General features: G+C 38.8%; 1 protein-coding gene across 1 annotated transcript; it reads right to left on the bottom strand.

Moving 5' to 3' along the window:
• Positions 1 to 1,678: 1,678 nt before the first annotated feature.
• On the bottom strand, positions 1,679 to 2,830 carry LOC110386589 (uncharacterized). Its single transcript, XM_038011685.2, has 2 exons — positions 2,639 to 2,830; positions 1,679 to 2,260 (listed from the first exon to the last, which is right to left on the bottom strand). The coding sequence occupies exons 1-2, from the start codon at positions 2,663 to 2,665 to the stop codon at positions 1,679 to 1,681; spliced, it is 609 nt and encodes a 202-aa protein (XP_037867613.1). The 5' UTR covers positions 2,666 to 2,830.
• Positions 2,831 to 12,703: the final 9,873 nt, after the last annotated feature.

Below are 12,703 nucleotides of genomic sequence, written 5' to 3'. Positions count from 1 at the left end.
TGGGCGTGGCGCATCTCCCCAATAGTGAGTTGCGGGCGCGGAAGGTCCATTCTCGGCGGTCCGTGCTCGAGTCGTGGTGGAGGCGGTTGGCCAACCCCACGTGGGGTCTACGGACCGTCGAAGCGGTTTACCCGGTCTTTGATGACTGGGTGAATCGTGGCGGAGAACGCCTCCCCTTCCATCTGGTGCAGGTGCTGACTGGGCACGGATGCTTCGGGAAGTACCTGCGCCGGATAGAAGCTGAGCCGACAACGACGTGCCACCATTGTGGACACGACCTGGACACGGCGGAGCATACGCTCGCTGTCTGCTCCGCTTGGAAGGTGCAGCGCCGTGTCCTGATCGCAAAAATAGCACCTGACTTGTCACTGCCTGGCGTCGTGGCGTCGATGCTTGGCGGCGACGAGTCCTGGAAGGCTATGCTCGAATTCTGCGAGTGCACCATCTCGCAGAAGGAGACGGCGGGGCGAGTGAGGCAAAGCTCTCTTCACTACGCAGAAATCCGCCGCCACCGAGCAGGGGGTCGGGACCAGGGTTCTTTCCGTGACCCGGCCCTCTAAGAGCTTCGGGCTCCACCTGCTTTAAGCGGGGAGGGACCCAGGCGTGGGGCGGCGTGCTTGGCACGCTGGGCCGTAATACGAAACCGGTTGATGGTCACCCGCGTTCCTTCGACCGCTCCGGGGGAAGACGTAGCCCGGCGCCATCAACGCGGGCTCCTGGCCCGTCAACCGAGGGAACCGGCGGTGGTGTCGCCGGCGGCCGCCGGTCCGGCATCTGGGGGACGATGGGATGGATGTAATATGCTCTGCGTAAGCCCTGTCCCGACGTCTCAATAGCTCCGACTGGGCTCCGGCTCGGTCTGCGGTAGGGCACTGGCTGTGAGCGGCAGGAGTTTTTAGTGAGGTTCAACTGCCACATAACCCGCCCGCCGTGCGGCTGGGGATCCGGCGATTTTCTCCTGTAGAAAAAAAAAGCCTTTGTACCAAGAGTTTTACCAACTCATGTCTAAGGGTGACAGCATTTAAATTCTTCATGTCTATAGGCGTTGGTAACCACTTAAAATCAGATGGGCCATGAACCCGTCCACTCATATCAGCATAAAAACTTCTAACATTTCGAATGCATTGCAGTTTTAATGGTCACGGACGACAAATTCCGTTCAAGTACACACTACGAACTGAACCAAATGTTCCTTACAAACAGCGAATAAAAGATGCAAAATAAAAGAAAAAAGCAACGTAAAACACGAGCACGGAAAACGTTGTACCTAAAATACAGTTGATGTAGTAGATTCTAGTAATTTCCATTGTTTTTAGAAGCCGACTCTAACGGCCGCTCCGTATAATGCATGATCATTATTCCTCTTGAGCTTCCGGATGCCAAAGATTATCTTCCTGTGACTTTGAATAAATCCGAATTTTCATCGGAAAGAAAAACTACTAAAAATAAATAGCTTAAAAACCAAAACACTGAATTTGCAAACGAATTCAATATATAAATGAATCCTTCTAATTTTCTTTACATGAAACTATGTAGTTCCTTTGTCGTAACAATAGGAATATTGGTAGCATTCATGATCTCGTGTCAATGAACTTTAGTGACAGATAAAAAATTACAAGCTGTTGTCATCTCTTCATAAAAATATATACATAAAGAACCCAGATTTCGGTATTACCAATTATTTATTGTAAGCATAATCGTATTCAAAATTATCATCATCGTCATTATTGCGTGCACGAACACCGTTTTTATTATTATGTATCATGTCTAACACCTCCACCTTCTGCATTGTCACCCTCACTAGGTCCCTCAATATCTTCCTTATGTCGTCATCGTGCGAGATCAGGCCTTTGATTTTCTCTTTCGTCAATCCAAAACTCCTTCGTCCGCCGATTGGCGGCAGCATTCCCATAGGCTTTATTTTCTTTTTCCGTAGCTGATTGATTTGGGGCTGTACTGGTTTATTCGGTTGCCTGACATTTGGTGACGTGTTTTGCGGTTCAATAGGTCTGTTTGTAAAGGGCTGGTTGCACTCGTTGCCGCATGTCATCGAGCAGCACATTCTCGGGAAAGGACACTCTGGCTCTCTGCGAGGTTCTTCTCTTTCCTCGGCAACTCTAAGTCTTAAAGGCTCTAAGGAAGCTGTCGTCGTTTCTTCTTTTGGACGTTGGCAGTCCTTGTAGTAGAGAAGGTTCTCGATGCTTTCCTCTGATGACGAATCATGTCTCCTGGATGATGTTGCTTGAAAGCTGATTACTATCTGTTAAAAGTAGTGGATAATTTTAATGTTTTAATTTATAAAGCAACGAAAGATTCTTAGATTACTCGTATTAATAAAAAACTTTATGTTCATAGCGGCCCCTAGACACCTTTATTAACCAAAATATTATTTTCGCTTCAACGCTAATAGCTTGTCCAACATGGTTGTATTATTAAACACAATTAAACTAATCAGTGTGTAGTTCTTTTCTTGGGGTTTCAACTTCTAATAAGTGGTGAATGAGATGTTTATTGAATATATATATTGAGGCAATTTGAATTTTCGATGGAAGAAGTTGCAACCATGGTTTGTGACCTCGTGCCTCTAATGACTTATATTTATATTACGTTATAATACATTGCCAAACAATCTACTCACAAATATAATCTTCAAGAAATCACTCATATCTAACTATCGATTCTGAACAGCTCACTAACTCGTTCCTTGCAATAGTAAGCAGTTAGTCAGGTTGTGCACTTTATTTTGTAAACATTCTAACAAAACTAACGAATGCCGTTTGTCTTATTGTGTACCATGAAACTATGGCCTTAGAAGTGGTTTTTACTTGATACACTGAATTCTAAATCTTTATCTGCCAGCAAAACGAAAAAAAAACGATACTTGCAAATGTAGGTATGTACATTCAAAAAAAGTTAATCTAATTGAATATTAGCCAATTTATCCTTTTATTATGTTATTATTGTTATTCATTTAATGAATTCTTAAATTTATTTTTGTAATTGCTATTTTATTATTATAAAAAAAAAGCTTGCTGACCGAAAATAGTTCTATAGCCGGATTCACTCGGGTGCCTAAAAAATACCTTCTTTAAAATATAACCAAATACCAAACATTAGTCCATACCAACATCTACAGACGGCCATTTTCGTGGCTCCTAAAAACTTCGGAGAGAAGAAACTTGCGACTTCAGTCCGAGCTGTCTGAAGCAATACTCGTGTGGGTGGCAATTTAGCACCATTAGCACCATTGGGTAACTAATTAAAACAAATTAAGTTGAAATTTGGTGGTAGGACCTCTTGTGAGTCCACACGGGTAAGTACCACCACCCTGCCTATTTCTGCCGTGAAGCAGTAATGCGTTTCGGTTTGAAGGGCAGGGCAGCCGTTGTAACTATACTGAGACCTTATAACTTGATATCTCAACGTGGGTGCATTTACGTTGTAGATGTCTATAGGCTCCAGTAACCACTTAACACCAGGTGGGCTGTGAGCTCTTCCACTCATCTAAATCGCCACAATCATATAGCTCGATTTATGTAAAGTAATTCTATTGATACTGTATTTCTAAAATGGTTCGAACTTGAACTTTAATTCCTTTGAAATTAAATTCCTAGAAACATACCTACATTAAATTATGACAGAATTTAATAGAAATACACGTACAATGTATATACATACGTACACATTACTATGTAAGTATTCTTACACATGTAAAATTCTCACTATAAGGCGGCCATTTGCAAATTAATTTAATCAATTTAATGACACCGCCTTCACTTGGTACATCCTAAAAGAAAAGTGCCTGTGTTGTTATTAATATTTTTTAAAATAATAATTATGAGAAGGCGTCAACATTTTAAAGATGCAGATAAGATTACCAAAAATAATTCAATGTTTTGTAAAAGACCAAGGACCGAAGTCATAAACATCAGACACTGTTTTGTTGCAGCTGTAAAACGACTATCTACTAAATGTCATCTCCTTTAAATGAGGGGATTGCTACAGGTCTAAATGCTTCTGATTCCATTTTTGTCATATTTAGCGATAAAAAAATATCCAGATAATCAATTTCTATGGCATTTGGAGTTTTTAATATGATTTCGATGGTATTTTCCGGACTTCGGACTTTTTTTCCCAAAAGATAGATAATATTTTGACACTGTGAATAATACATAGCTTTCAAGTTGAAAATGAATTCTTCGTCAGTAACGATTGACTATATAAAATATTTATTGTATTAAAGGACGTATAGCACTGAATAACAGGATAGTTTAAGAACTAAATCACCAGCCTAATCTAACCAAAGCTAAGCGCTAAAGAGAAAACTCAAGCAAACTCAACAAATCAGTCCTAAAGCAAACAGAAAGCGAAAGATAACGCTCTCAGCACATGTGTACAATAACATTGTATTTTGACAGTCAAGTAATGTGCAATATTACTTTAATCATGAAATATAATAAAGTGTTATCAATACGGAATGCTCAGGTGTCCAGTTCAAGTGTTTTGTAAGCGCGGTAGACACTCGTAGTTAGTGTTAATATTTAGTAAAAGCTTATCATTAAGTGTTTGTGTTCTTGTGTCGATAATAATTTAATAAAAAAAAATACTGCGTTAATAGCTAAGCATTGAGATTTGAGGATCAATTTAAGGAATTAGTTTAAATTGAGAATATACTCTATCTATAAAAATGAATTGCTGTTCGTTAGTCTCGCTAAAACTCAAGAACTGCTCGGAATTAAATAAAAATAACAATTTTGTTTTTCCTTCGATGTGTCCCCCGTCGAACCGATTCCTTTTGTTTGTTTTAAGTTTATTTTATACAAAAGTTTAGGTCTTTTATTTATCAATTGAGGCACTACAAAGTGTGTCGGGTCAGCTAGTTGAGAATATAATCAAATGGCACCGCCTAACCGATTCAGAAATGCACGTAAAAGGTGCGATTCATCGAAGACCGGGTCACGACCATCTTTTTTTTTTTTTTTTTTATTGCTTTGATAGGTTGACGAGCTCACAGCCCACCTGCTGTTAAGTGGTTACTGGAGCCCATAGACATCTACAACGCAAATGCGCCACCCACCTTGAGATATAAGTTCTAAGGGTCTCAGTATAGTTACAACGGCTGCCCCACCCTTCAAACCGAAACGCATTACTGCTTCACGGCGGAAATAGGCGGGGTGGTGGTACCTACCCGTGCGGTCTCCCAAGAGGTCCTACCACCAGTAATTACGCAAATTACAATTTTGCGGGTTTGATTTTTATTACACGATGTTATTCCTTCACCATGGAAGTCAATCGTGAACATTTGTTGAGTACGTATTTCATTAGAAAAATTGGTACCCGCCTGAGATTCGAACACCGGTGCATCGTTTCAACACGAATGCACCGGATGTCTTATAATACATCTCTGATATTGTTACCACCTTGACTACCACTTAGGTCAACGGTCACTTACGCAGCGTACTGAAATAACTATATCGATTTCTGTCTTCGATCTTCTTATTAAGGCGCTGGAATATCTAGTTAAAATGAATCTAGATATTTCTAAGGGACCTAAATGTTTAAAACAAACATTAAAAACAAAGATGGCCAAGGCGCAAAACAGAAATCGACATAGTTACGTCAGTGCGCCGCGTAGGGCAACGACGACTTACATGGTAGTCAACGTTTTAATACTGTACGAGTAACTCATCTACTCAACTCAACTAACATCAAATAGGAAAAAATAGGCATCGAAACAATTAGAGCATTCCCGAATGATTCAGTTGTATCGAAAGTTCCAGCTCCATCTGGAATGTTCTGAAAACGACTGTGAAAGTATCGCATAGGCGACATGTGAAGCAAAATCATCTGACCAAAGGATCACCTGGAGAATGCGAAAAAGTGCATTGTGATAAGGTAGTCTACATTGTCGTAATAATTAAATTCATTTTTAATTAGCATTTATTTCGGTAAAGATTTTTTATTCATCATTACTGCCAGCTAGTGACAATATCAACATTATGCAATCCCCAATCGAAGTTTTCTCGACGAAAGACATGTTGTGACTACCGAAGAAATCATACGTTTTAAATTTTAAATGGAGCAGCCGTTAAGCAATACAATTAAGTCTTCGAAGCTTTCTGACAAGATGGGTAGTGGCACCAAGTTTTGATCTCTATGAACTCCTGTAATCACTTAATAGTCGCTTACACCAAAAAATATCAAATTTTCTTTTCATGCATTTAACACATGTGCACGCTGTGGCATCAAAGCAATTCATACCTAACAACCGCACCGTTCCATTGCCCTAGTTACTTTATAATTCAAACATTAGCAAACTGGAAAACGGATTTCTTATTACGGCAGGCCGGTATATTCACAAAACTCACTTCGGTCTTAATGTGGTAGGCCAGTAAATTCATCAGGTTAATTTTGAAAATAACTAAACAAAATTCAAAACGATTTTGTGCGTGATTGTACAAAAATAATTTATTAGCGTTAAGGCCTCCGCAATGAAATGTTTTCATGTAACTTTTGAACTCTTCAGATTCACTTTAACTCGTGTCTAATGTATATTAGAGTATTCGGTAGATCAAACGACTCCCTAAACATCCACGTATAAAATTTGGTAAAAAAAAGCATCCGAATTAAATGTATTTAGGTATATTTCTCACCATACATCTCTCTCTACCGTTAGAAGAGGACAAAAGATATCTCCAGTGCTAAGTGGTTTTTTGTGTCTAGTAGAAAATCAAGCACAAAATGTCTATCGTCTATCCGTATTCAACTTGAGATGCTAGCCGGAACGGCATGGACGTCCAATATGCTTCTAAGCTTACATTCAACTTCCCCTTCGACCCATTTCTAAAAGAGGAAAACGAAAGAGCAATACACTTACATACAATAATAACATTTTGATACATTACTTTTGAACTTGGCTTGGTTAACCCCTCTGCCTGTTGCGTCGAGGATCGTGGGTTCGATTCCCACATCGAGCAAACATTAATGTGATGAACATATTAGTCTGCTCTTTATCCGGGTGCTTATCATCTATATATGTATATATTTAAACGTATACTAGTGGTCCCACGGTAGTCGAAATTCGACTATAATTAATTGAAATTATAAGTTTGTAACACTATTATGATTCTATTGTCAGAGACTAGTAAACTTATGTAATCACAGATTTCACCAAGACTACATTTTAGACAAATACTAATAAAGAAAACATTATTTAATCTATTCTCAATTTGACCACAGACTATAAAGCAATAAGAAAAGTTTGACAATAAACAAAATGTAGTATACATGCGTATGTGTGTCAAATACATCGTAGTGTGCGTTATGTTTTTTTTTATTGATTTCATGTATTATTTATGCATAATTAAAAAAAAATCACATTCTGCACTCCTTCTCTATAGTCTCTATAAATGTGGGAAATTTGATACTCCCCCGTCCGCAAAAGTCGTAAAAAGGGGTACAAAGTTTTTGCTTCACGTATTAATATATAGATAAGTATGTATGTCAGTCTCTGGTACCCATAACACAGGGAATTTTAATTTAAGGCCGGATGACCGTGCGTGATTTGTTCCCAGTTAGTAAATTTGTACAAATAAAAAAATGCTTTAATTTAATAACGGTGCCTGATATTTGTGCAAAGTCTCACGTGATCCTCAAATATTATAATAAACAATAATGAGGTAATCAGATACATAAGGCAGCATTGAAAACGTCTAGAAAACTATGTATGTACTTCCATAAGATCTTGCCAATCGCTCCTACAAAAATTACACGAGCAATTTCTTACTTTGAGAATAACTAAGCCGAAAAGAATTGGAGATAGCGTACCAACGGCACACCAAATAGAAAATCGACGACTTCAACTGGCTTGGAAACGTATGGTAACTTGATTCAGAAATTTTCAAATATAAATAATTTTCGTTCACCTATTACAAACTACTCTTATATGATACTGAAGCTCTGATTATTTAGAAATACGTGGTAATATTGCAAAAGAATAGCAACCAATTTTTCCCTTCCTAAATTCTTGTAGCCTAAAGTGCTAGCTTCTTTTTTGGTTGGTTACTGGAGCCCATAGACATCTACAACGTAAATGCGCCACCCACCTCGAGATATAAGTTCTAAAGTCTCAGTAAAGTTACAACGGCTACCCCACCCTTCGAACCGAAACCCATTACTGCTTCACGGCGGAAATAGGCGGGGTGGTGGTACCTATCCGTGCGGACTCCCAAGAGGTCCTACCACCAGTAATTACGCAAATTATAATTTTGCGGGTTTGGTTTTTATTACACGATGTTATTCCTTCACCGTGGAAGTCAATCGTGAACATTTGTTAAGTACGTATTTCATTAGAAAAATTGGTACCCGCCTGCGGGATTCGAACACCGGTGCATCACTACATACGAATGCACCGGACGTCTTATCCTTTAGACCACGACGACTTGCGGACTAGTAGGTGAGCTAACGGGCCCAACCTGATAGAGTTTGCTATCACTGGCCCTAGCAAGAGCATTGATTCGTTGAATCTACTACTGGATCGGAATCGCGACTCACTGAGAATATCCGGTGAGAAACTCAGTAGCTTGTATCTATGGGCCAGCTCGCACATTGAACTCCTCGTCGAAATCGACACCTCAACGAAGACGGTGACTTGTTTGAGACCGCTTAATAATAAAATATGATATTTAATCTGTAACATTATTAAATTATCGCCAAAAGATGAAGAGTGAAACATTACGAGTATTACAATATAGGTATAGTCGTTGCAAATTTGAAATCTCCTATGTGTATAAATGTAGTTTTCGAGAAAATCTAATAAAACTACCTCCTGAAAAAAAATGCAAATGTTTTTTAGCACATAAGATAGAATAGGATACTTTAATCTACAAGAAAATGCAAATCGACACTTAGGATTTTTTTAAGATTGACGCGTAAAAGTGATATGTTAAGATATGCACATGGGAGTTTTTGCTGTGTGTGTATTCAAAATATCTTTCATAATATATGAAAACATAATTTTGGCCCAAAATGTCACATAGGAGATTTTTAATTTGCAACGACGATATACATATAACCGCCATCCGCATTGTGGTTCGCAATCAACCCTGTCGCAGATAATCGTCGAGTGCTGAAAAGAGCCGACCCCAGAAACTGAAGCCTAAAGAAGACGCTGGCCGAGCTAGTGCACGTTCTCTTTTTATTAATCCTCTCTTATTATGCGGTAATAAACAAACAGTCCACTTAAAACCGTATGACGGAGCATGGATTCGCGTAAATACGTCTTTGTCACTTAGCGTCTATAGTCGAAACAATCATATCATCCAAATATCGCTTACAGGAATCCGTTAAAAACAGAGAAAAGACATTAATGCTTAATCAGGATTCTATAATAAATTTTTCATCTCGAAACGCTGCAAGTCTCTCATTTTCTGATCGCTCAAACGTTTCAAATTCTTATAAACTTTAACACGATTCAAAATATTCCTGTACGTTGGTAAATAGTAAACGCTGTTCATGTACTTTTTCTCCTTCATCTCTTCGAACTGTTGACAGTAATTGTACCACCAGGGCAGCACCATGTACTGCCTCGAGGGTTGCAGTTGCATCTCTGCACAGAACAGCTTGTTGGGAATTTTCAAATCTATTAATGCCTTTTGCCCTTTACGTCTCAACTCCGGAGGGAAATATACTTGAGCGGTGGTCGTTTGAGGCTGCGAACGCCTTTTGGGTAGCAAATAAGGTCGTGCCGGAGCGAGCAAGGCGAAAAGCTGAAAGCCAAATCAATTTATTTGAAATTAATGATATTCTAATTTCACCGTTATAGTTGAATGGATGGAATGTATGAATGACGATATGTGAGAGAAAGGAGTGAGCGTTGAGATGATAGCTGATAGAAGAGAATGGAATAGAAAATTTAAGACAAAGAGGAAGAGAAGAGAGGAGAGAGAGTTCACCATTATGACATTGTTTGGTCCAGAAATGAACATATCTAGTATGAACTCGAACTTGGGGCAAAAGAGGAAAAAATAATTGAGTAAGTAAAGAGTAAAATGAGTAAAGAGTAAATTGTAATCCATTGTCAACAGACACGATTGTTTTGTTTTTTAAAATACGATATAATAGTAAAAAACCTGATTCAAAAAACGACCTAATATTCTTTTGAAAACTAATTTTAACTTTATACCATAAAGCGAATGAAATTCTTACCAAAATAAATAATTTTAACATATTCGATAAAAACAAGTCGTGCTCACAATCTCAGAGTTATCGAAGCTATATGAGACTGAAAAATAATTTCAATACGGTTTATTATGCGCATACAATATCGCGAGGGACGTGTCAGACTGTCCGTCGCCGGTCTTACTCAAAATAATATATCATTATTGTTTATGTAAATGTGTAAGCGGCTTCAGCAATCCAGGGGCAGTGGCTTAGTTCTACCCTTGGCATTGCTGAAGTCCATGGGCGACGGTAACCACTCACGATCAGGTAGGCCGAACGCTCATCTACCTACTAGGGCAATAAAATAAAAATCAAAAATACGCACACACTATTTTTTTTTTTTTTTAATTCAGAAAACGAGTCCTCTCCCATAAGTTCTTATCAATCTTTATCGAAACATGATAAAGTTATTCGAATAGAGTATTGGGATTTTGTTGCTCTAGAGAATTCTTTCGCATTACATACGTATTATTAAAGTACCTATTTTATTTTATATACATTGCGTCTCAGTGAAGACGCGAATTGAATTTTGGGGGTAGTGACGGCGCAAACATAGCCGTAGACCGTGGTCTAAATGCCATTCTTCGGAACTAAATATCGGCAGCAACATTTAGAATTAAAATAACTTGTATTCTATGATAGCTACCCACTACAGAACATGGAATGCTCTAACGAATTGTTGGATAATGCGTTTTTTTGTTGCTTAGTCGGGTAGACGAGCTCCCAGCCCACCTGGTGTTAAATGGTTACTAGAACCCATAGACATCTACAACGTTAATGCGCCACCCACCTTGAGATATAAGTTCTAAGGTCTCAAGTATAGTTACAACGGCTACTCCACCCTTCAAACCGAAACGCATTACTTCTTCACGGTAGAATTATGCAGGGTGGCGGTACCTACCCGCGCGGACTCACGCGAGTTCCTACCACCAGTAATTACGCAAATTATAATTTTGCGGGTTCGATTTTTATTATACGATGTTATTCCTTCACCATGGAAGTCAATCGTGAACATTTGTTGAGTACGTATTTTATTAGAAAAATTGGTACCTGCCTAGGATTCGAACACCGGTGCATCACTACATACGAATGCACCAGACGTCTTATCCTTTGTCCAACTTGCTTTCGGAATAAAGACCACGATTATTTTAATGAGTTCCAAATAATATTATCCAGTTATAATCTGATAAATGATAATATTTATGATATATCAAAGATTGCCCCTAACTTTTAAAACAATTTGAAAAATAATTCCATGTTGAACTTACTTTAAACACAATTTTAAAACTATTTTGACGGATTAATCTTGGATTTATTATTTCTAACGTTAGGAATACTTTATGAGTTTTCATGATCACGGACGACTAAGATGTTATTCATCGAAACTTGAGTATTGTACCTAGCTACCGTCAAATTTTTATTAAAAAACGACTGCTTGACATTAACTTTGACTTTCAGTTAGTTGTGTAATACGGTTTTGGCTTCCAGAACGTTCTGTTTACATCCAATGTTAGAAGTGAATTTATATTTCACAAAAGATTCACAAATCTTCTACGTAACTGTGCAGGTGCTATGTCAGAAAACCTCACTAAGGTACCAACAATGCACAGTTTTTATTTTATTGGCCTTGTAGACAGACGAGCACGCGGCCTAATGGTGAGTGGTTACTGTCGCACATGAACTTCAGCAATGCCAAGGACACAGCCAAGCCAATCCCTACCGTTATGTTCTCTCCACAAGCCACGTTTGAAGAAGGCCACGTCATAGCGCTCGGGAAACACCGTGGAGGGAAGCTCATTCCAAAGCCCGATGGTACGTGGCAGAAAAGATCTCTGGAAACGAACTGTGAATGAACGCAGTGGCTCCAGGTTTCACTCGGTCATTTTCATAAACGTTGTATTAACACATAGCACACGAATAAAGGAACCCAGACACTACTAACCTACAATAAGGTATACTTTTGATTATCCTGCACAGTCCATTTCCAAACGGACAAAAAAATAGATATAAATATCTACGCTCCCCTCTGTACTGTTTCTCTTAAATGACAAACAAAGGGGTGATACCAAGTTGATGCTTTGTTTATATTAATGCAGATTGCCTACCATTACTCTGATGAGTATGAAAACACCATCAAAAGTATTCCTAGATACCGGTTGTTTTGGTTGCAGAAATATTGTAATCAAGAATTTAAAAAGGCCAGTTTTGTGTTTGCGTATTTCTACATAGGTACTTTGACTTAGTGAGAGACCTTGGCTTCCGAAATGAGATATTTTTATACCTTTTTTATAGCTTAGATTGGTGGACGAGCTCACAGCCCACCTGGTGTTAAATGTTTAATAGAGCCCATAGACATCTACAACGTAAATGCGCCACCCACCTTGAGGTATAAGTTCTAAGATCTCAGTATAGTTAAAACGGCTGCCCCGCCATTCAAATCGAAACGCAATACTACTTCACGACAGAAATAGGCCGGGTGGTG

The sequence above is a fragment of the Bombyx mori genome, chromosome 6 (genome assembly GCF_030269925.1).
Source record: "Bombyx mori chromosome 6, ASM3026992v2".
Classification (NCBI taxonomy): domain Eukaryota; kingdom Metazoa; phylum Arthropoda; class Insecta; order Lepidoptera; family Bombycidae; genus Bombyx; species Bombyx mori.
Note: the sequence above shows the minus strand (reverse complement) of the source record. Positions and strands in the feature narration are given on the sequence as shown.